Here is a 26,466-nt window from a genome sequence, read left to right as displayed (position 1 = left end):
TAAAAATAACTGCATGTTTTCTCAGCATATTATCTTTCAGAATTAAATATTGAAAGTTACAAAGATTAATTAGATGGTTTTGTTGTTACTAAAATAGTAACTAGAAAAGCAATAAATGCCTAAGGAAACCCAGATATGGAACACACTCTAGGTGGAAGAAATCTTATAGATTCTATTCCAATCTTCTCTGTTCATGTGATCATGAAGATGCTAACTTGCTCAAGCTCCCCAGCTAGTTGGAGGAGCAACTTAGACTAGAAACTGACTTTCTGCATCCCAACCAAACCAGAATATCTTAATATTAAATGTTGAACAAAAAATTCTGAAAATATTTTACTATAATATTCATTATAATTATAATATTTATTATAAAAATACTTAGTAATAATAATAAAATTAGTGATAGTTAACTTTGAAAGAGCATTTATTTGGTGCTTAGGCATTGTGCTAAATAAGCATGTATTAATGCATTTAATCCTTATATTAATTAATTTAATCCTTATAATTTAGTCCTTATAATAATTACTTTAACAGCCAAGGCCTCTTAGCTTAGAGAGGTCAAATTATGTAAGCTAAGTCACCCAATCACCAGTGGTGGAGCCAGAACACAGGCCCAGGCTCTGCAATCCATGCCCTTAACCATTCCCTTTACTTATCTAACCTGAACATGAAGAAAAGAAACCTAATATACTCACCCTCAGGAGAAACCAAGTAGAAACTACTATAGAATGCTAGAATTTTATAGATAAAAAAATCTTTAAAGTAAGGGATGATACTTGAGTACGCTACTTATTAAACATTCAGATTTAGGTCTGACACATTAGAAAGTACAGTTTGTAAAATGTTTATGCCCATACATGTGACAAAGCTATGCTCGAAGTCACTAACTACATAAAATTTGATTAAATTGTCATGTAAAACAAGGATGAATGAGGATTTCACTTCTTAGCTGATGAGTTGTGGCAATTATTTGACAAATCATTATACATTCTCCTCTGCTCCATGAGTTATTATTCATCAATAATTTATTATTAGTTTTATGTTGTATTTTAACATCTATTTACCCATATTTCTCCTGCTACTTGCTCCCCAAGGTCAAGAACTATATCCTTTTCAAATTTATTCTTCCAATCACTCCCAAAAAGACTTACTATAAGTTGGTCTCTTATAAATGTTTGAATTATTACATAAAATGTTTTATAAATTTTTATTCAATTTTGATTTTAAACAAATGTGGATTGTTTTAATAATAGATAGCTGTTAATGTTAATTTTTATATTAACATATACGTGAATTTTCTTGTATAGAACAGTAGTTAAGAATACAAGATTTAGAATAAATCTGTCTGGGTTCAAATTTCAGCTCTGTTAGCTCCTTAGCTCTGTGACCAGGATAATTTACTTTAATCCTCTTTTCCTCAACTTTTATCATGTGGGAACTGAGAATAATAATTATACTTCCTTCAGAGCTGTCTAAAGGGTTGAATGAGTTCATTTATATAGTATGTAAATGACAGGCAATGCCTGGCACAAAACTCAATATATGCTTCCACAAACACCAATATCATTATCATCATCACTGCTACATTTTCATTATTATCATTCTCATCTTATCAGTATCCAGCATAATACCTGGTATATAGCAGCCACTCAAATAAAAATATGTAATTGTTTCTTTATATATTTTGACAATATTTTATTGTCAAAATAAAAATATGTAATTGTTTCTTTAACCTCAAATGAGCACAGACATCTTATTACTAAGTCACATACCTGTATATCTACATATACCTGAATTTCAGTGTCAATAACTAATTTTGCATGTAATTTATTTCATTTTATTTAAAGAAAGTGCACAAAAATGGCAGTTTCAAATTGGTTAGCTTAGCAAAAAACAAGGTTAGAGTGCCACTAGAGGGAGCTCTGGCTCAAAGGTTGCCACAATAAAATTGCCATTAGAACAGAATTTTTTTTAGAGCTAATGGAAATCGTTGAGTTTCTGGAAGGATCATTCAGAAGAAAGACAAAAGAGACAGACTTCTTTGAAACTAGTGAGAAAAAAATTGAAGAAGTAGAAATATTTTCAGGACTTTAGAGAGAAGCTCACTCAACCATTCTCCTGGAAGGAGAGTAAAGGCACAGCAGTTATTTTGTCCCTGCTAGATGATAAAGTACCTGTGTCTTTGCTCCTGTGCTGTATAGTCCAGCAGTCCTTCCCATGGCAGCAGCGCTTGGTATGCAGAAGAAAAATGAAGAAATCACATTGCTGAGGCCATGAGCCAACAGTTCCTAAAAGATTGATAATAAGAGAACATATCATTTCATAGTAACAATCAACTTTTCAGACCACAGGTACAACTTGTCAATAACTCATTTGTATTAAATTTCTGTTCTCTCCATTAGTTGTGATTTAACCATTGTAAATATATTTCTATCTCTATCTCTATCTATCTCTATCTCTATCTCTATCTCTATCTCTATCTCTATCTCTATCTCTATCTCTAACTCTATCTCTCCTCATAACAACCTTATAGGAAAGTACAAGATATTTGTTATCTGTTGCCAATTTCTCTCCTATTTTTTAAATCACTATAATCAAGGCTTTGGTTCCCACCACTCCGTGACTTCCACAATGCTAAATCCAATGGTCAATTCCTACGTTACTTGGCCTAAAAGCAGCATTTGACACAATTGCTCACTTCCTCTTTCTTTAAGTCTCCTTCTAGATTTTTCTAGGACCTCATATCCTCCTGGTTTCCTCCCACCTCCTTGGCCACCATTTCTCAATACAGGTTCTTTCTCATCTAGCCAATCATAAATATTGCACCATTTCTCTATCTATATCTTAGCTACCAAAATACACACTGATTACTCCCACATTTCTATCTCTAGCCTGGACCATTTTTATGAACTTCAGACTCATATAGCCAACCTGCCATTCAGCCACCTCCATTTGGATGGCTAATAAGTATCCCAAACTTAATCAAGTATACCACCCCTAACCTGGTCCTCTCACATTCTTCCACATCCCAAATTCCAAATGTTTGAGCCTAAGCTTTACAGATACAGTCATGTGCCTCATAATGATGTTTTAGTCAATGACAGATCACATAGAGTAGACTCATAAAATTATATAGAGCAGAAAAATTCCTATCATTTAGTAATGTGATAGCCATTGTAACATTGGAGTGCAACATATTACTCATGTTTGTGGTGATGCTGGTGTCAACAAACCAACTGCACTGCCAATTGTATAAAAGTATATGGTACATACAGTACGCAAAACCTGAGAATGATAATAAATGGCTATGTCCCTGGTTTATGTATTTTACTATACTACACTTTTTATCAATATTTTAGAAGGTACTCTTTGTACTTACTAAAAAAAATTTTGTTGTAAAACAATATACCCTGTTACTCCCATAGCAACCTCATACATTTCATGTATACCAAGTCTCTGGTTTGTATCATTTTTTCTTGTGCTTGATTTAATCTCGTGTGGTCTTATATAGTAACATGCTGTACAGGTTTGTAGCCTAAGACCAACAGGCTATACCATATAGCCTAGATGTGTAGTAGACTATACTATCTAGGTTTCTGTAAGTGCACTCTGTCATATTTGCACAACAACAAAATTGCCTAACAATATATTTCTCTGAATGTATCCCTGTCATTAAGCAGCACATAACAATATTCTTGACCCCTTCCCTTTTTCCCAGGTAGCATCCATATACAATCCAGAATCTGTCTACTTTTCATTTCTTCAATTGCTACATCCTGGTCCAAGTCAACAAATTTCACCTGGATTATTGTAAAAACCTAATGTTTTCCTGCCTCTCTTGTTGCCAGTAAGCAACACAAACATTCCTGCCCTTACAGAACTGGCCTTCTAGTGAGGGAAGGCTGATCATAAATAAGATGAATATGGTAAGTAAAGCGGAGGAGGGAGTGAGAAATCTAGAGTTTAATACTTTAGCTTACCAATGAAGGCCTCCCTAAGAAAGAAACATTTGAACAAAGGAGGCACGCAAATATCTGAGAAAACACAGTTCCCGGAAAAGGGAAAAGCAAATGCAAATGTCCTGAGCTAGAAACATGACTAGTAGGTTCAAGAATAAGCAAAGCAGTAAGTGTGACTAGAACAGAATATAAAAAGGATATGATATCAGAGACAAAAAGGGATGTTGGCAAGACATGTAGGGCTTTATACAGTAAATCTTGGTTAAGAGGCTTTTTATATAAGTACCATAGGAAGCCATTGGGAGATTCTGAGATTAGGAAAGACATGACTTGTGTCGTACACTATTATATCCCCCGTTCCTAGACCAGTGCCTGGTACATTAGTGAGGATCAATACACATCTGTTGAATGAATGAAACTGCTTTTCTACAGATGTCAAAACTGGAGCATAGAAACAATTATAGACACATAGTATTAGAGTGAGATTTAGACAGAGGTAATTGGTGTTTGTAACCAGGATTCTGCAGCTGCTTCTGCAGACCTAATGCACTTTAAAATCCATAATTTTTCAAAGTATGCAATGAAAAATATATTTAGATACTCTCCCAGAAGCAAATTAAAAAGAAAATCAAGATGTCTCTTTTTCTAAAAATAAAATTACACACCAACCCATGAAGGCCAGATTTTTAGCTTTCTTTGAATGATTTAGGGATTTGTCTTTTGTTTTGTTCTACCCATTCTTTCTAAACATTTAGGCAAGTTATATTTTTCATAAGTTCAACATTTTTAGTATGTTGGAATACACAGTACAATGATACAACAGCTGTGGAGAAGGGCTTAGGCATACTCCACCTGGTTATCATCAACTGAATATTTGAATTTTTTGGCAGATCCTTGAGCAAGAGCCAGTGAAGCCACATAGCCTACAAGTGCCACTCCCAAAGCTTCTGTGATTACTGCAGAGAGGACATTCATTGAAGGAGCTTTAGGTGGAGGAATTCTGTGAAAAGAAATATTATAATGAAACCATCAACTTTCATGAAATTTCTGTAACAACTTGCAATGAATTCGAGTGTGGTAATGACTCTGAAGTTGACATAGAATAAGTAAAATAACCATGAGAAAACCAAGCAGCCATGTCCTTGGAAGCCTTTTCTTTTCAACACTAATTAGCAGAAAAGCAAAATCACAAGGAACACCACAGGGACAACTCCATGCTTTGGTCATTTACACCCAAGGAATTCAGGTTATGTTTTAGAAACTCAGACTAGACAAAAATTTCCTGAATCAGAACAAAAGCACATCTAGAAATTACTTTTATTTGAAACTTTCCAAATATTTATTTGGCTGGCGTTAGACTCTGTATTCCCAGCCTCAAATACTATCATACTGTATGCAAACACTAGTTGACTATGAGCTACAATTTTCGATTTAATCCCTAAATTTTCTATTGAGTTCATAATCTTCATTATGCTTTTAATGTGATCCTTTCACAGCACGCACGCTTAACTATGTATCACATATGTTAAGAAAAATATGCATAAAGGTTCATCTACCCTCTGTTGCAAAACATGGGACCACACTTAACTCTTTCTCAGTTTTAAAGAACTATTTAAAATATTTCTTTTAACTAATACCTGGTCATTGTCTTATTGTCTTTTGAAAATCACTTGAGCCAAACAAAGTATCATCATCAATTTATCCCCCAAAGATGCTTTGGGAGACTTACTTCCCCTCAAAAAAAAAAAAATCCTTCTGGGGAAAAATATAAGAAAAAGGGAAGAGAATTAAAGTTGATTTAAAACCTAGTATGTAAGTAGAATGCTCTTTCATATTAGCTGTGTAAAGGATAAAACATTTTAAGAAAGGTTAGGTAATGTATCTAAATGACAGATTAAATTGTAGAGCTGGGATTCAATCTCAGCTCCATCTAATTTCAATGTCATGCTCTTTCTCTGTTTCCTGGGGCTGGAAAGGCAACACTCAAAGTAAGGGAGAATTAGAGCAGATGGAGGAGAGGCATGATTTTTCTACCCACTTGCAAAAGTTTATTTCTAAAACAAATTAATTTGTATCATTACAGATCCTAAAATATATGCTATACAAAAGTGCTACCATTTCAAAGCGTAAGAATTTTTGTTTCATGAAAATTGAGCTTGCTTAATTATTAATAACAATAAGTTGACCTAGGAAAAACAATAAACTTAATTTTTTAAGGTGAAAAGGTAGATAACCCTCAAGAAAACCAAACTTGATTCAGATAGTCATCATTAGCCTATAACTACACAAAGGCTCAAGACAGATTTTTTTAGTTTTCTGTTGTGATAAGAACTTTTTTAATTTTATTTTATTTTTCTTTCTGAATTTATTGAAATCTAATAGACAATTAGCTGCTTGTATTCACATTGCGCAATTCAATGAGTTTTTTTTTCCAATTATAGTTGGCATACAATAATATATCAGTTTCAGTTGCACAGCCTAGTGATCAGAGATCCACAAAACTCACAAAGCGATCACCCCACTAAATCTGGTACTGCTCTTCCCCTTACATATTCATTACAATAATATTAATCATCTTCTCCATGCTACACTTTACATCTACATGTCTTTTCTGCAACTATCCATTTGTACCTTTTAATCTCTTTGCCTTTTTTTCTGTCCTTCCAAACTCCCTCCCATCTAGTATCCCTCAAAATATTCTGTATCTATGAGTTTATTACTCCTTTTGTTGTCGTTGTTGTTGTTGTTGTTGATTTTGTTCTTTAGATTCCACATGTATGTGAAATCATGTAATATTTGTCTTTCTCTATCCAATCCATTTCATTCAGTGCAATACCTTCTAGGTCCATGAAGGCAATATCTTTTTCCATCCCCTTCTTTTAAGTCTGTGTATATCTTTTAATCTGAAGTGAGTCTCTTATAGGCAGCATGTGTAAGGGTCTTGAATTCTTATCCATTCAGCCACTCTGTCTTTTGGTTGGAGCACTTAATACTTTTCCATTTGAGGTACTTGTTGATAGGAATGTAGTTATTATCTTCTTTATTCTTGTTTTTGATACATGTTTTTTCTTATTAAAAAGTTGCTCCAACATTTCCTATAATACTGGCTTGTTGTCGATAAATTCCTTTAGCTTATTTTTGTCTGGGAAACTCTTTATCTATTCTTCGACTCTAAATGATAGCTTTGCTAAATAAAGAGTTCTTGGTTGTAATCTTGGGTTTTCATCATGTCGAATATTTTGTGCCTGTCCTTCATGATTTCTTTTGGAAAATCAGCTGCCAGTCTTATGGGTACTCCCTTGTACGTAACTAACTGCTTTTCTCTCGCTGCTTTTAAGATTATCTCTTTGTATTTAACCTTTGGCATTTTAATTATGATGTGTCTTGATGTGGGGTTCTTTGGGTTCATCTTTTTTGAGACTCTCTGTGCTTCCTGGGCTTGTATGTCTATCACCTTCACCAGAAGAGGGAGGTTTTCCATCATTATTTCTTTAAATAGCTCTTCAACTTCTTGTTTTCCCTCAGGTACCCCGATGACATGGATATTTTTACATTTAATAGTGTCCCATAGGCTTCTTAAATTATTATAGTCTTGGCTTCTTTTTCCTTGCCATTTTGATTGAGTGCCCTTAGCTCCCCATCCTCTATATCAGTGGTTCGAGCCTCCTCTTTATCCACTCTGTTTATTCTGTCCAATGATTATCTGTCCCAGATAATGTGTTCTTCATTTCTGAATGGTTCCCTTTTCTAATTTCCATTTCCATTTTTATGTTTTTTTATCTCTTTGTTAAACTTCTTACTGAGTTCATCTACACTTTCCCTAAGTTCATTGAGCATCTTCATAACCAGTATTTTTAACTGCATCTTAGATTGCTTGACTCCATTATTCTTGGATCTCTGTTCTGTTCTCATATGGTTTCTTCTTTATCTTCCCATTTTGGCTGCCTTTCTGTGTCTGTTTCTAAGTACTAAACAAAGTTCCTAAGTCTCCTGGTCTTATTAGTGTGGCTTTGTGTATTAGATGTTCAGTAGCACAGTCCTGAGAGAGGTTCAGCTGCAGGCCAAATTTAGCCCCAGCCTGTGCCCTCTAGGGCCACCTGTTAAGATTCAGCAAGCAATCCACAAATGTTGTGCTTATAGTTGCCTCAAGAGGTCACACCAGAAACCAAGGCCAGCTGCCTAGTGTGAATCTTGGTTCTGCTCATCAGGGAGCACTGGACTTGCCAAAGATATATTTGGATGTAGCTTGAGTGGGGCCACGAGTTGGGGGAGGTAGAGTTTCAGGGATCCCCTGGGCACAGCGACCTCTGTTATCCAGTTTGATGATGTCTCAGCTATGGTGGTGCTGGGTCTGCACGCTGGGAGTGGAAAGGGCTCAACAAAGGAACAATGGATACCGTTGGTACTTCTGTTTAGTAGAGATCTTCACCTCCAGCTCCTACTCCAACAACTCAGTGATCCCTGTAAGTACCTGGTGCCTCTCACACAGCCTATTTGATGCTGGTGCTCAGACAAGCATGTCCGTCGCCATGAAAGACTGGTTGTGAACGCGGTCCCTTTAAGAGATGTCAGCAGTTGCTGGCTGTTGCTGCCACAGCCTCTGTCCCACTCAGCCACATGGAATTGGCAGCCTTGCATCCTCACCCCACCCTACCTCTTGCAGGGTGGTTTCTTATTTCTCTCCTTAGTTATAGGGCTTGTTCATCTAAGTCCCAGGTGACGTTGCATGCTGTTTGCTCTGTGTTTCTGTCACAACTTTGATTTGGTAGCAAGAGGGATGACCAAAGCCTCTATCATCTACATTATTTTTTTTTTTACTCGACGAGATTTTTTTGTCTTTTTAATCTCTGAAATTTTTCCACTGTTCCTCCATTTTAATGTAGTTAGAAACCAAAATTTGGGACTGTAAAATAAAAATATAGAGGACTCAAGAACTATAATTTTGCCCCAAATTTATAAATATTAGTGTATATACAGTCCATTAAAAAGAAATAAACCATAACGCTCCCCTTCTTTCCAAAAAATGTCTCTGTTTTCTTTCAGGCTATATTTGAAACAATCTCTTGCCCTTTAAAGTGAACACTTCTTGTTAACCTTCCCCTTAGTGTACAGGGGAAGGCTTTAAGACAGATAGAGAACCATGCCCTCTTCTCCACTGCACCCTCTCCCTCACTATTATCTACCACCCAGGCCTATAGGTTTGCTATTTCAGATAATGCATGTGTACTTTTACTATGTTTCAAGTAAAATAAAAATAGTCATTAGAATATTTGTGTGAAATGGGGAAGACTAAATTCCAGAGCATGACTCTAATTTGGAAGGTCAATGTCCTCCATTTTTTTTGAAATAATATCCCTGTAAATTTCCAAATCTTTGACATGAAGTACTACTGTATAAAATAGTTATCAACTTTCCTAGTTATTGATAAGCAGTCTAAGAAGTTACTATTTCTCTATATGTGTATTGATTTTATCATTTAAAAATAAAAATTAATTAGAATTTTGTCCATACAGAGCTTTTGAAAGAAAATCCATACCACTTACCACCAATCTCTTCCTCTATCAAAAACAAATAAGCAAAAAAGTAAGAAAAATGGCTACATTACCCTTTTGGAATATGACCAACTACTTCTAATCCATATGTGTTTTCCATATCAGTACAATAGCAAGCAAATGATGCAGCAATAATCTGTGCATTTCCATTTGAAAAAAAAGAAAAAAATTATTACTATTTTAAAGGTATTTTTAAAAACTATTTTAAAAAGTAAAAATTTTTCATGTGTCTCATGATCATCAAGAGTAATGCGGTAGTTGTACAGATTTTTAAAAACTAGAAATTTTTAAAAATCAAAAATCTCTCTGAGATTTAAGAGCACTTAATTTGTAGTCTCAAAAATTAAATGACATTTCAATAATATCTTTTTAAAATATCCTACCATATGTCAACCCAAATATGTTTAATTTTGAAGGAGAGCAAAATATAGACTATTTGAGTGGTGTGTGTGTGTGTGTGTGTGCTGTGTGTGTGTGTGTAGGTGCAGACATCACAATCCAACCTAAATACTTGTCTTTTGTGACATGAAGGAATGCTTTATAAAATATTGATGAAATATTGCATCAACATTCCTAAATAGATTAGTAATCAATAATAATTTGTATTCTCCTTAAATATTTTAAAATTTTGAGCTTTTGCTGTATCTTGATGTAAAATATACTCCATGAAGTCTCAGGTGCTCTACACTCCATTATATGATATATGACATAGAATATATGACAGGTAAGATCACATGTTCTCTTCCTGTATCTTTAATCATCTTTAAATGTATATTAAAGCAGTTCAGCCTTTTTGTTACCAGCCATGCCATCCTAATGTTTTCCACCATTTTCACAAACCCCTTTCATTCTTCTGATAATTGTAATAGGTACTAGAAATTTTAAATGGTTATGTTATCAGCTTAATATCAACTTACAACTATTTATATACTATATATTTTTGATAAAAAGAGACATAGCAATTATCTATTTAAAGTACAAATTTATAATATTTATAGCTGGAAAAATAGCATGGCAAAATCACACTAACAAAATAAGAAATATTCTAATAATTAATGTCCAATAATATTATATTATAAGTTTTTCTGTTCTCTGCAGTGATATTTACTGGATTTGCAGAGATTTGTAAAACATTAAATAGATTTAAAAAGCAAAATACACTTGAGGATTTTTTAAAAAGATAACAAAACATTACAAGTAATACTGTTAAAATTTATAAATATTATGATATAGTATTTTCTAAGTGAGGTAGTAGTTAAAAATTCAGGTTATTAGGTTAGAAGTATTAATATATTAAAAAATTACTAAGCCAAGTAATATATTTAATTGCTAATAATTTTCATAAAATATTTATATGAGCTCAGAAAATATTGTGAGCTCTAAAAGAAGATGTACTATAGCCATAAGATATCTGACCCTTATTGAAAATGGAAAAAGGCCATCTATCTCAGTTCTACAGAAGTGGGTCATAGCCCTAGAGACAGGTTTTAATGTGCTAACCAGATATTTCGATAAGTGAAATTATTTAGATACAACTTGTCATATGCATGTATAACCTAAAGACCATTAAAAAAAACTAAAACAAACTAATGATAAGTAATTTAGTAGATTATGGTTGTATTAACATTTCCTTAATGCTTTTAGTTAAATGTTCCCGGGGAGGGTCTTAAAATTTTTTAATGTATTTTTTAATGCCATTAATTTCAGGAGCAAAGTATGATTTGTTGCTTTGCTAGGTACAACAAAAAAATATCTTAGATAGGCAGCCCTGGCCAGTGAAAATCATGAGCAGCTTTTCAATAAAGCAAAATTAGGTCATTAAAAGAAGAGTTAATAAATCTACCAATCATTAACGGACATTTATAAATTGATAATATTTCTATGCATATCCTACAGATGCCACATCAATAGAATTTAGTATCACTTTTTATTGCTTTAAGGAAAATCATGACAGATCTTTTGAGTCTCATCCTCATCTTTATTCAAATCTTAGGCTATATGTTCTCTTATTTATGTAAAAAAATATGAGAATATGGAAAAACGCTGTGTAAATTAAAAACATGCGTGCCTTCTTTTTAAAATTATTGACTCAAAATGATTCCTGTTCTTAAATTAATATATAGCCACACAAATATATAGCCCTATTTTAATGAGAGACAGGACTGGTTGTGGGTTACAGTAGACAATGTAGTGAACCCCTGCAGGTACCCCCAACAACTGGCAAACATTGTAGGATGGAATGCTAAATGTTGATTTCATACTTACCAAAATTAAATCGACAGGAAGAACAACTTTAATTTTCCTTTTAAACTGTTCATTCAATTCTTTAACCAGAACAAGCACCACAATGCTCAGCAAGGATAAGAGTAGTGCTTCCAGTCTAACAGACTTGATGTTTTCAAAGACATATACATAAATCTACAGCGATGAGAAAAAAATATAAACAAAATTCAGAGTCATCTACAATATAATAACATTGAAATCTGGCCCCAAATGAACTCAATGATGTCTTACAAAACATCTTAATGATTGTAGGGTGGAAAGGTGGAGCATAGAATGGTGATCTGTGCAAAGCTCTAATTCATTTTCATGTACTAAATTCCTTTGCTCTCGATTCTTCCATCAAACCCAGGGATTGTTCCTTTCTGCATAAGGACACTACTAGAGAGAATGACTTTTCTCCTTCTCAGCCACTTCAATGGGCAAAGATGCTAAAATTTATTAATTACATGTAAATTCATCATTAAGTACACTGAGGGAACTATAGGCAAACTTGAACCTCACTATTCTCCCTCAACCCCAGAATCAAAAATACACATGTACAAACCACACACAAAGGAGTTAAGTGCTTGTATTTAGCTATCAGATATTTGACTTAAAGTAAAATATTACTATATTCTCAGTATTTTATTTGTTTATTGCCACATACTTTATACCAAACATTCAGTTCAAGGTCTACAACAATGAACAATTTAGTTAAGTCTTAGTATTCATGGAGCTTATAGTCTAGTGTATAAATTGCTAATTAAAGTAAAATTAGTGCAGTATGATGTTATAGAGCACCTGAAGTATATGTGTCTTAGAGGTGTTAGTGGTCAGGAGAGACTTCCCCAAAGATGATAAACAGGAATTAGCCAGGTTGTGGATCATAGAAGAATAAGGAGATGTATTCTGGGGAAAATGTGTTGTGTAAAATGCACATTCTAAAATTTCGAACATAGAATGTGAGGAGAAGAATGTATAACTTCCTAAAAAATATTCTTTAAAAGTAAGCAAGTCTATTTGAAATTAGGCCTATGTCAAAAAGATTGCTTGTAATTAAGAAGAAGATATTATACGTTAATATATGACACTCAATCTTGGTAACTTGGTAACTTTTCTGATTTGCAGAAAAGTAGGATAAATGTGGGAGGGATGTCAAAGAAAAGAATAAAGCCCTTTTTAAATCTGAAAACCTATATATATGTATTCAACTAAGCACCAATAACATTTTGGTCAACAACTTAAGATCTAGTTCATAATTATATAAACATATGATCCACTCACATAAAAAAATAGGGTGACAGATTTTTAAAGAATCTTAAATTGAGTGCCAAAAGGGAAAAATAATAATTAGCCTAAATCCAATCTTAGATCCACAGGACAGTTTGATATAAAAAGAACAAATTGGAATTTTATTGTCTAGAAATTAACACAAGGCTACTCAAATTTATATATAATATTAAATGTGTAAGAAATTTTGGAAGAGAATAATATAAGTGGGTTTATACTACCATATATATAATACCAACATGACATGTAGAAAATATGTAAGAAAAAATAAAAAACAAACAAAAGCCCAGAAACATAAAATAGTTGTATTGTAGAAAAAATTATCCAATAGACCATGTTTGAAAAAAATTAAGCAAAATAAAAGAAATTCTAGATAAAAAGAGGTTAAATATAAAAAATTGAATTCAGGAAATGTAGACATTAAAATGAGCAGAAAATATAGACTATTAACAAAAAAGTTACAAATGGTCAATAGAATGAACAAAGAGCTCAACCACACTGGCAAAGAATTGTAAATTCAAACAATAATCTTTTGGTGATCTAAAAAATGTATCAAAAGTTTTTGAAACATTTTATCCTTTGCCTCAGGAGCCCCACTTCAAGAAAATTAAGCTCTGAACATAGTGAAACTTATGTGACAAGACCTTGTTACAAGGCTATTCACTGAAGCATTGTTTAAAATAGCAAAAAAAAGAAATTGAAACCACTTATATTTAATAGTAGAGCAATAATGGAACTGGTTCAATTCACTAGGTTACATATGCAGTAGAAGCATCTACATCCATTAAACACACAACTTTAGATAATTTGTATATTTATTGACACAGAATGGTGTTTCTGTTATGATGCTAAGTGAAAAAAGCAGGTTTTAAATAAGTAGATATGGTTTGATACTGTTATGGCCTGAATTGCTCCCCCCACACAAAATACATATGTTGAAGTGCTAATCCCCAGTATTTCAGAATGGATACAGGGCTTTAAAGAGGCAATTAAAGTAAAACGAAGTCATATATGTTTGCTCTAATTGAATATAACCAGTATCCTTATAAAAAGAGATTAGGACACACACATGCCTGCACACAGAGGAAAGAGTGAGAAGGTGACCATCTGCAAGCTAAGGAAAGAGACCTCAGAAGAAATAAAACCTGCCAACCTTGATCTTGGACTTTTAGCTTCCAAGACAATGAGAAATATATTTCTATTTTTAAGGCACGCAGTTCTTTCTATTTGTTATGGCAGCCATAGAAAATTAATACTGATATCATTTTAGTGAAATAAAATTTCATACTTTAAATATCTATGGGTATATCTGGAATATTAATAACTTTGTAAGGAGATGTTTGTGCTTATTTGTATCTTCTATATTCTCTCTTATGAAGGCACATCATTCATATAATTTTAAAGGTTTTAAATAGGCCTTAACTGCTTATCTTCAACCTCTCCTCCTTTTGGACATGTTAAATCTGATTTTTATAACCACATTTCTAATTGGCCACAGCAGATTTCTCAAATCTAGTTTCAGGGAATAAAAAGTAGTTTTTACTTTAGCTCACAGACTTTTCTTATAGCAGTCCAACTTGTTGGTGTTCTTTGCCCTCTCTTTGTATGGTATCAAATATAATGTGACCACAACTAAATATATTGGGTCAAAAGAACTTATGTAGACTGTTTCTTAGCATCTCTTAAAATTCTGCTCAATAGGTTTCCGAATCAATACATCTGGTCCAGAGATTAGGACCATACTTGGTGCATCAGGCTATCCAAGCATGAATTCTATACATTTAACTTTATCATTAACACTATAATTCTTTCAAACAAAGAAAGTGTACTTAGTTTAAATGAAGCCTCCCTGGGTGAAAAGGATCAACATAATATAGAGAATCCTTCTGTCATCACATTTATAACAACAACAATTGGGTACATCAAGGAACAGATTAGGGGTCAGATAGCTTTATTTGTTATCTTTTTTTCAGTATTCTATCTTATTCCACACCATTATTTGGAAAGAAAATTAGATACTACAATATTATAGTTATCCAAGATGCAGTTGATATTTTTTCTCCATATCTCTTTATGTTGTGGATGATAATTGTTCATAAAATTCTAACAGAAAGTGAAGGAATAGGTTCCATTTCTCATATTTGCTCCTTACTCAAACTCCAGGAAAAAATCCAAAATGCTACTCAGTGAAATATATTCTACAGGGGATGAGGTTAGAGAGATGTCAAGAAAAATTTGGCCAAATGCATAGTTTCTGATGGTTTATCATAATCCAATAATAAAATTGAGAGGACCATTCAGATGATTTGTCAGGAAAAAAATACCCGAATTTAAAGCACATAGAGTATTATTTCTTCTGTTTTATCTGTGGTACTAAAAGTATGCCATGGCAGTGCTTGCATAAGAAAAGGGGAAAGTATGCAAAACTCCCAAACCAAGCCAAATAAGCTGTAATGTGCATTTTGAGAACATGTGTTTGCAGTAACAAAAAATGACAACCCCAGAATGAAAGAAATGAGAAAAACCCAAAGGGATTTTCAAGATTAAACTATAATTTGTAGAGGAAAGCATGCTTCGCAAGATGCTCTAGAAGACTATGGAGGTGGGAAGAGGCTTGTTACAACCAGCATGAAGAACACACTAGAAAAGCAGGCTAGTAAGGAATGTCATTCTGATGACTGTTATGAGGATTCACATACAGAAGTACCAGTTAAAACAGGCTCTTGGAGAGGGGTAGCATGTAGCGATAGAGATAGGAAAAGACATAGGGACACACACACACATGCACACACACACACACACACACAAACACACACACATATGCTCATATAATATAAATCTAGGCATCCTAAGCACACATTAAAATTTTCTAGTATACATCCAGCTGTCTGACTATACTATCACATACTAAATTCCAGTAGGTAAAAATTCCTGTTGAGGATCATCATTCACTTTCCACATCCCAGAGCAGTAAAAATAGTTTATGTCTATATAGATACATAAGTAATCTATTTCATTAGGAATGATCGATCCATTTAATAAAACAGGAATTTAGCTCATTTTGAGATTATAATATTAAGCCTTTCAATTGACTATTTATTGTAACGACATAAAATAAAAAAAATTCTATATGTATAAATAAGTCCATTTTGAGATATTTCAAAGAATGAAAATAGCCTATTCATAGTACTTATATTGCTTGTTATTATTTTCTTTAGAGAGGAGACTTTCTTGAAGCACTTAATGAACATTTACACACACAAACACACACATAATTTATTTATATAATGTGTTTTTATTTAATTTTTTTTTCACTGACAGATTCTCAATTCCTAAAATAGCATTGGGGAGATAGTAGGTACTCAATAAATATTGTTGAATGAATGATTTGGTCTAACACTAATAGTAACAATGAATCTATAAATAAGAGTAGATCTTACTCTGAATAAGCAGAATGACAAGGAGGGAAAGGATACAAATTCTTCTTCTTTCACTATCAATACTTGAGCAATGTGATATTAAAAAGAATTGTAGTCATCATTTATTTATGCACTCAACATGTTTATGGTAGTTCTATTAGGTGTAGTGCATTGAGCTAAATATTAAAGCTGTTTTTGCAGTAAATTTCAAGTAATCCATCTTTGATATAGTCTACCTGATCCAAATAATCAGATTTCTAATAACTCTACCTTTATAAGATTGAAGCAAAATTAAAACTGAAAAAGCTCATATGCAGCAATTATTTTAAAAAGAGAGAATTATACTCTTTCAACAATTTCTGGGGCCATACCCATTCTATAGTTTCTCATTGGATAACTGTTACTGAAGTTCTAAACAAAGCCCTGTATAGAAACACTTGTACATAAAGAAAAATCTAAATTGTATAAACTCTGTTAAATTTAATGAGGTAAAGAAAAATATTTTAAATGTTTAGAAATATTAGTAAATGTTAAAAACTAATTGGACTTTCTACTCAATAGTCAATTAACTAGAAAATTCTATTAAAGTAACTCTTAACCAGCTTTCTGGTTGCTCTAGGTTTTGCTATAACGAAATCTCCATGAGAGAAAAAATATTTTAACAATGTAATGATATTATGATATTATTTAATAGTAATGAGTATATTTCTGGACTATCTATAAAGGAACCACCTAGAATATTTCAATATATATATTTTATGCCAAAAAGAACATATAAACCCTTTAGTATTATCACTTATCATTCCTGTGCTACTGTTGTATTAATAATATGTCATAAATAAGTTTGTATTTCACTAGAGAAACAACAGAATGATAGTACAATCGGAAAAATTTAATAAATCTCAGTATGCTATTTTATAGTTGGTATAAAGTACTAATCTGCAATCTACAAGTCTTAATTCCCAATATACGAGTTTGAATTAGTTATCAATCACAAAACCAGGAATATCTCCAGAAAACAATGGTAGCAGTTCATACATACTTACTACCATGTTTTCCAACTATGGTCTGAAAACACTTTGGGCATAATCTATGCACAGATATATAGCTAAAATCCAATGACAAGTACTCTCACAAGAGACAGAAGTGGAGAAGATGTGAACAAAGAGGGGAAGTCCATGAAGAAACAGGCAGAGTTTTATGTGATGTACACAGGAGCCAGAGAATGACTGGAGCCACCAGAAGTCTGAAGAGATAAGAAAGGATTCTCCCACTAGAACTTCAGAGGGATCATGCCACTGCTGACACTGTGATTTTGGACTTCTGGCTTCCAGAAATCTGAAAATACATTTCTGTGTGTTAAATCATCAGATTAGTGGTAACTGGCTACAGTAGCCACTAATACAGTTACCAAGTCAAATGCATCTCACTTCTGAGATGACTCAAAAAGTATATTATGAACTCAACTGTGTTCCCCTAAAATTCATATGTTGAAGCCCTAATCATTAGTACCTTAACTTTGCCTACATATCTTTATATCTTTATATCATTAAACATTTTAGAATGGGTATTGTTAAGATCAAGCTTCCCAAGTCCCTCTACTTCCTCAAGTAGTACAGACAAAAAGAAAAGCAAGAAAAATGTTAAGTTGAAATCTCAACCCCAGGCTGGGTTTTCTTGAGTACAAACAAAATACCCAAAGTAAGAAAAAAATACAACATTCTATTATTTTTACATCCTTATATGCAAATTTCTGATCAATAACTGCTTGTCACACTGAGAATAAATTCATTCACTATTGCTTTAAGGGATAAATTAACTCTCCTATCAAAATATGATCTAGAGAAAGGATGGTATGTTAAGTGGCTAGAGACAATTTGGGTACACAAAACACACTTGGACCAACTACACAACCAAGTGTGCCAAAGCCCAGGTGGCATCCAGCCATCCCCTGTTTAGAAAACTAAGTTTAACTTGAATTATTTAAGCACTGGATTTTGTCGTGATGCATTTTTCAGTGAATCGTGGGAGATGGAGAGAGTTTAGCCCAAAATGTTTGAATTGAAAAAACAGTTGTCCTCTGATTTAGAATTTCAAAGTAACCTTTGTTACAAATTCCTACATAATTGTTCTGTATCAAAATTAAACCTGCCACATTATCTATTCTGAGTCACTGATTGAATTAAGCTGCAGATTCCTTTTATTTTCCCTTCAATTTATGCTATCTATTTTTCAGGGTATATTAAACACCCCTATAATTCACAATATAAATGTCACAATAACTGAGGAGAAAATATGAGCTTTCAATAAACCATCAAAGCATGTTCTTGATTTAGAAATCCCAAAGGGCCTATGTCTTCAAAGGAGATTTGTTCTCCACTTATAAACCTCATTTGTATACATTTAATTGTGATCTCATTCTCTATAAAAGAAAGTGTTTCATTGGCTCTTATTTCCTTCTGACGTTTCATCCCTTTTATTAGTATTCTTGGTTCCTACTTTGCAGCCTTCAGGGATGTTCAAACTAGAAAAGTGCTTTGTTTGTATTGTAGGGATGGAGGTGGGAATGAAACTGTTCTTCAGTTCTGAAACTCCTCAGTTTTAAGAAAGGAAATAAAAACTTTCAAAAAAGATAGTTGAATACATTGTCAACCTTGCCTAGTGCTATTAGGTTTAGTGTAAGAACTGCTCATAATTATTTAGAACAGTACTCAAAACTATGACAGTAAAACTAGCTTTGCCAAATTTATCATAGGCTACTACAGGCTGAGACACTGGCACAATTTCGAAGAAATCCACATGTGCTAATATGAACTAGGAATTTTTGTAATTCTTATCATGCCTTTTGGGGAAAACATTCTTTCTAATAAAAAGATATGTCATTTTCCAATTTAAAAAATATTTTATAATTAAACTTTTCTCTTTTATCTGTGTGGGAAACCAACTATCAGTCATATATTTGAATCTTAAGAACAACAAAAATAAAACAATTTAGCTGGAAAGCCAGGGTCTCAAACCAAAAATGACCTTTGTAATATTATTGCTCCTGCTTATTTTTATTTTTATTTATTTTTATTAAATTTATTGGGGTGACATTGGTTAATAAAATTATATAGGTTTCAAATGCACAATTCAATAATACCTCATATGTATATTGCTTTGCATGTTCATCACCTAAATTTAAATTTCTTTCCATCACTATATATTTGACCCCCTTTTTAAAATATATTGCAATACATTGCGACACTGTTTATAACATATTACATGAGTTTATAGCTGCCAGTTATTGATCAGAAATTTGCATATAAGGATTGAAATATTTTTAAATAAAAATTAACCAAAAATTATAACCTTTTGTAAATTCTCATGACCGACCCTCGTTAATAGCAGATATATTTATTTTTAAAAGTTTTATAAATTTTGAAGTCATCTTTATTCACAAGTTGCCAAAAGAGATGTAACTCTGTTTTGTTATTTAGCTTTATCTGATTAACAGTCCTATTAGTAACTAATGCTCAAGTAACACTTTTAAAAATCTATTATTTGTCATATCCAACTACTCATTACTAGTTAAAAGATAATTCATTTCAGGAATGAATCCTAATAGATACAATTATCATCAATTATCAAAGATATTTGGTCATTTGGCCAAGGCTAGAGCTATGATCTGAATCTGGGCTTCTCAGATTTTAAAGTTCTTTCTGCTGTTGCCTCTTTCTAAGGAAAAGACAAATCAATTAGTGTTTACTTGATTGTATGCGCCCTAATAAAATCACCAGAGCTAAACATTAACTTAGAGAAAAACACTAATATTTACCCAACATATAACTGAAAAAGAATGTGTAATACTTCAAAGTTCATTAAGAAATAGCAATAGTTTTAAAAGAAGATAATTTCATTAGAAGTGTAGAAATTTAGAGATAAAACTTGAAGAACAAGGAGCAAAGTTAAAATTGCACATGAAGGGATTTACAAAGGCTATATAAAAAGATAAATTAGGCCTGATTCTATCTACTTTTCTTGGGAATAAGGGGATCATGACAGTGTTCAAGCAGCTCCCTTTGCATATGAAGACCTCAGAAAGTCTGGGAGAAAGCACTCTAAACACCAGTGGAAAGCTTTAAGAGGCTTAACACTTCTGAGAGAATTCCCTCACTTTAAGAAGCTGGTTAACAGTTTTCATTAGAAGACAAAAATTCACCTAACAATCTGAGATTAGTTGGCATTAGCAGCATGTATTGAGTCTGCATGCAAAATATAGAAAAGAGGAAAGTACTATGCCATGTCTATTTCTTAAGACTTAGGAGAAGTCTGTTCTATAATCTGACAGGGCAGAACTGAGCACATACCACTACCTGTACCTGATTCAAATTGCTCCCTAAAAATGTTCCATTGAGGCAAGAATACTTGCCATTCCACAGCAACCAAAGGGATGGAGATTTTAGTTATTTGAACTAGAGAATTAAATTATTTTTGTAGCGCAGAATCAGGTATTCCTCAGAAAGAAGACACTGTAGAAACTATGATAGTGGCAGAAAATAGAGACCTCAAACTGTAGTGACCCAAGAATAAGATAAAGACAGAAGGCTGTATTTTCTCTTAAAGCTGATAGTAAGGATTGCTAGTATCAGAATAATTAATGAACATTTTGACTGGAGAAACCCAAAGTATTTTAAGAAAAATGAATATTTCAGCTGAGACAATTAGGAGTGGTGACTGGCTCATTGCAAAAGAGTCTCAAATATTCTAGATATTAATTTATGTTCCAAGGAGTATCAGTAATATATGTATGTGTGTGTATGTATGTATATATATATATATATATATATATATCTTTTTCTCATCAGCCTGAGTAGCTTTCAAAAAGAATGTAACATTTCTGAAAACTCAAAAGCAGGAAACATGGTCAAAGAGTAAAATCCCAAAATGTGTTAATTCACTTTCCTCTAGGTTCTTTGACCTCATGACCACAGTCTCTATTTTGTCCTCTGTTCTATATCTTTGTACTGAGCTCACTCTGCTAGTTCACATTCCACTTAAATGATCCAACTGTAAGTTCAGATTTATATTATCATCATCAGATTCTACACAAAAGCTCACTTTCCAAATGTCCCAGTGTCAGCTATGCGTGATGCAAAATTTATTAATCTAATGTTCAGATCACCACAGTTTTTGACACTAAAATATCAGCATTTATTTTGAAATCCCGTCAAAGAACCAAAGCATCATTCTAACCTAACAGTACAGGGCTCTCTGACATTGAAAAGCAAGAGCAACTTTTCTTCATTTTCCATAGCATGAAGCATGGCAACTTTCACCAACTGAATAATATGAATTTAAAGTCAGTCATCTAAAAACATTTCTAAATCTGATTCCATTTCAGAGTGAGAAATTACAAAAGACCTCCTCCTTCAGGAATCACACAGTGTTTGACTTACAAGGCAAAAATAAAGTAGCTTGCACTCTTTACCCTACAAGAAAACAAAATGGGGGGAAAATCATACACAAAACACTTTAATGTAGTATTTTACGCACTTTGCCCACCCCCACCCCTCACCCCCAGAAAAACTAGCTGAAAGACTAAATGTTTGTTCCATACCAGGCTATCATGCTTCTTTGACACGACTAGTGAAAGGAGGAATGATTATTTGTGTGTGATTACTATATATATGAATATATCTGAAGAGGCTAATTTGTAACCTGCTCACATTTCCTTACACTGCACATGTGCAAATGAGCACATATTTCCCACCCAGGAGGTCAAGGCAGAATTTGGTGCTGATTTGGTTCTGTTTTATAGACCTTGCATCACCGAAAATCTTAACTCAGCCAGTCACCTGACATCTTATAGACACATTGGGCTGTTTTTGTTTGATCTAGAGCTTGGAATCATGTTGCTTCCAGGACCAGTTCAAGTGTTCTTGTTTTATTTGTAAGCATTCTATAATGAGTGAATCATTGAGCAGGATATTACCTAAATAACAAAAATTCAGAACCAGCTTCCAGCTTTGTATTGCCAATTAGCATCTTTATTAACAACTTTACCAATTAGTAGAGAAACACATTTACATAGATGTAATGATATTTTTCACCCATGGTATATTTTAGAAATAGTAATAATTGGAGTTAACAATAACGATGATAAGGTAAAAGTAAAATATTAATTGCAACAATTTTTTTAGAATGAAATTTTGCAAAAATAAACTCTTTGATCCAGTAATTCCATTACTAGGAATTTATCTTAATGAAATAGTTAGAATTCAGAGAAACATGGCAAAGTGAGAGATTTCCCCAGATCTCTCCTCTTGAAAAAAACAATAAGCTGAATATCTAAAACTCAATAAAAAACAACCAACCTGAACACAAGCACATCTTAGCATAGGATCTGAGCATAAGAGCTACCACAGGTCAGAACCCCAGGAGTCAGGAGGTACACTGGGAGAAACAAAGAAGCTATCTCTCATAGCCAGAGCTCCCTGCAGGAAGAGGAGGAGGAGAGCAGGTGGGGCAGTTTCCCTGAACAACCCTGCCTAAGAGAGCTCTGAGCTTCACTCGATGGAAGTACCCAGGGATCAGGGAAGAAGGCAGAGAAGTGGGGACAGCAGAGAAACAACAGTTCATTATTACTAACCATGGTTATGTGAGGCTGAGCCACAGCCCCCATATCCCAACCTAGAGGGCCCCTCACTCCATATCCTTCAAGACTGAACACCCAGGAGCTCCAGGAGAATCTGAGCAAACACTACCTAAAACTGTCACTAACACTGACAAAGACTGAGACTGATGGTAGCAAGTGTAATTGAATATCTATAAGGAAAAAAAAAAGGCATTATTGAGACTTTATATAAAGCAGGGATCCAAGAGGCTTAGACGCCACCAGCTGGAAACCAAAAGAAAAATGCCTTCTTTGCAACAGACTAAAGACAGACCTTTATATAATAAATCTTCTTTCTGCAAAGAAAAAAGAAAAAACAGAAAAAATAGAATATACTTCCATTAATGCCGAGATGGAGAAATAGTCTATTGAACACCATGAACGACCAAGATGACAAGTCAGCTGAGAAAGAAAGAGAAAAATTCCACAAAATAAGCTTAAAGACATAGAAATGTGTGACTTAAATGACAGAATTCAGGGTGACACTTCTGAAAAACCTCAGGGAGATCCGAAACAAATCATATCAACAATTTCAGGAATTGAAAAAACAACTAGATCATCAGAATGCGTTTTTAAGAAGGAGATTGAAACCTTCAAAAAGAACCAAATAGATCTTCTAGAGATGATCTGAAAGAGATGAAAAATGAAGTAGTAAGCTTGGTAAATAAAGTTGACTAAATGGAGAAAATGATCAGTGATATCGAAGACAAAACCTAGAAAAAAAAATCAGAAGAGAGAAACCAAAGAATGAAAAATGATGAAAGAGTAATATAAGAACTAGCTAATATCATCAGAAGAGGGAATATAAGAATAATGAGCATTCTTAAAGTGGAGGAAAAGGAGTAGAGATTAGAAAGCATTTTCAGACAAATAGTTGATGAGACTTTCCCAAATCTAAAGAATGAGCTGGAGCTTGGAATTCAAGAAATCAATAGAACACCCAATTATCTCAAACCCAAAAGGCCTTCTCCAAGACATATTGTACTAAAATTATCAAAAATCAATGACAAAGAAAGAATTCTCAAAGCAGCCAGGAAAAGGAAGATGGTAACCTATAAAGAAAAACCCATTAGATTATCCTCAGACTTCTCAGCACAAACCTTACAAGCCAGAAATACTGGAATCAAATATTCAAACTATTAAATGAGAGGAACTACTGTCCAAGAATAAGGTATCCAACTAAGCTCTCCTTTAGATATGAAGGGAAAATAAAGACCTATCCAGACAAACAAAAATTGAAGGAATTCTTCAATATAAGGCCTGCCTTAGAAGAAATACCGAAAGCGGTCAGATCTCCTAAAACAAAATGAAAAAAAAAAAAAAAAAAAAAATACATAACTATAAGTAAGGTGACTAGCAGGAAGAGAACAGGGCATTATAAGCTTAAACAAAAGAAGATATTTGCTGTAGCAAGATAATAATGAACATTCAGCAAACAATGACAGAAAAGGGGAGGATTCAAAGATCCAAATTCACAAAGAGGAATGGAGAAAAGGCACAAGCAGAAGAAAATGGACTGCTATATATATATAACTATCCTCCACATATTTGCAATGGTAACCACACATCAAAGATTCAGAAATAATGTATATAACTTAAAACAAGGACCAGAGGGAAAATCTAGAAAACTCACCAAAATAAGAAAATAAACAGACACACAAGGATAAGGAAACAATGGAAACGCCAAGCTACCAGAAAACAGAAGATAAAATATCTATGGGAAAACTTCATATTTAAATAATCACCCTAAATGTAAATAGATTGAACTCACCAATAAAAAGGCACAGAGTTGACGAAAACTAAAACCTAACCATATGCTGCCTCCAGGAGACACATCTTAATTCCAAAGATAAATATAGACTCAAAGTGAAAAGGTGGAAAATGATATTTCAAGCAAATAGCATTCAGATAAAAGCGGGAGTAGCAATACTAATATTGGACAAAATAGACTTCGAAATAAAAAAGATAAAGAAAGATACTGAGGGACACTTCATAATGATAAAGGGAGTCATATATCAAGAAAATATAACACTTATTATATTTATGCTCCCAATCAGGAAGCCCAGAAATATATAAAGCAACTATTAAACAGAACAAAAGGGAGAAACAGACCAAAACACTACTGTAGTAGCGGACGTAAATACCCCACTGTCAGTTACGGACAGATCATCCAAACAGAATATCAGTAAGGAAATAACATCCTTAAATGACACATTAAACCAACTGGACACAATTGACATTTACAGAGCCTTCCATCCCAAAACAGCTGCTTATATATTCTTATCTAGTGCACATGGAACAGTCTCAAGGATTGACCACATACTGGGACACAGAGATAGTCTCAACAAATATAAGAGGATTGGTATTATACCAACCATATTCTCTGATCATAATGCCTTGAAGCTGGGGATCAACTGTAAAAAGTAAAAGGAAAGAACAAATACATGGAAATTAAACAACATGCTACTGAAGAATGACTGGGTTAGAGAAGAAATAAAAAGAGAAATCAAGAGATACATAGAAACGAATAATAATGATAGTACAACATATCAAATCTTCTGGGACATGGTAAAAGCAGTAATATGAGGAATGTTCACATCATTACAAACCTATTTCAAAAAACAAGAATGAGCCCAAATAAACAACCTAATGCTTCACCTTAAAAAACTAGAAAAAGATGAACGAATGAAGCCTAAAGTCAGAAGAATGAAAGAAATGATCAAAACTAAAGCAGGATTAAATGAAATTGAAAACAAACAAACAAACAAAAACAATAAAAAAAATAAATGCAACAAAGAGCTATTTCTTTGAGAAGGTTAATAAAATTGACAAACCCTGGCTAGATTCACTAAAGAAAATAAATAAATAAAAACGAATGGACACAAATAAACAAATCAAGGATGAAAGAGAAGTTATGACAGACACTGCAGAAATACAAAGGATTATGCAAGAATGCTATGAAAAAGTACATCACACCAAATATAATAATCTAGAAGAAGTGGACAAGTACTTAGAAAGATACAACCTTCCTAGACTAAATCAAGGAGAACTAGAAAATCTAAATAGATCAGTCAGCAGTACGGAAATTAAAACAATTATCAAAAATCTCCCAAAAAGTAAAAGTCCAGGACCCAATGGCTTCACCAGTGAATACTACCAAACATTCAAAGATTTAATACCTATTCTCCTCAAACTCTTCCAAAAAGTCGAAGAGGAGGCAATACTTCCCAACTCATTTTATGAGGACAATATTATTCTGATACCAAAACCTGGTAAAGATAACACGGACAAAAAAAAGAAAAGAAAAGAAAAGTCGCTGTCTCTCATGA

General features: G+C 33.3%; 1 protein-coding gene across 8 annotated transcripts in view; it reads right to left on the bottom strand.

Annotated features, from left to right (window-relative positions):
• SLC26A7 (solute carrier family 26 member 7) overlaps positions 1-26,466 on the bottom strand; it is a 139,181-nt gene that overhangs the window by 62,410 nt on the left and 50,305 nt on the right. For all 8 annotated transcript variants that reach the window (XR_005653639.1, XM_039866384.1, XM_039866386.1 and 5 more), the window contains exons 6-9: positions 11,777-11,929; positions 9,565-9,647; positions 4,812-4,959; positions 2,175-2,288 (exon numbers count right to left, since the gene is read on the bottom strand). Coding sequence is in view for 7 of the 8 variants with exons in the window: in XM_039866384.1 (XP_039722318.1) it covers positions 2,175-2,288; positions 4,812-4,959; positions 9,565-9,647; positions 11,777-11,929 (498 nt within the window). In the remaining variant the exon portion in view is untranslated. The remainder of the gene's footprint in view (positions 1-2,174; positions 2,289-4,811; positions 4,960-9,564; positions 9,648-11,776; positions 11,930-26,466) is intronic.

This window comes from Pteropus medius, unplaced genomic scaffold (genome assembly GCF_902729225.1).
Source record: "Pteropus medius unplaced genomic scaffold, Ma_sr-lr_union100, whole genome shotgun sequence".
NCBI lineage: Eukaryota > Metazoa > Chordata > Mammalia > Chiroptera > Pteropodidae > Pteropus > Pteropus medius.
The sequence above is the reverse complement of the archived record's forward strand: the minus strand, read 5'-3'. Positions and strand labels throughout refer to the sequence as shown.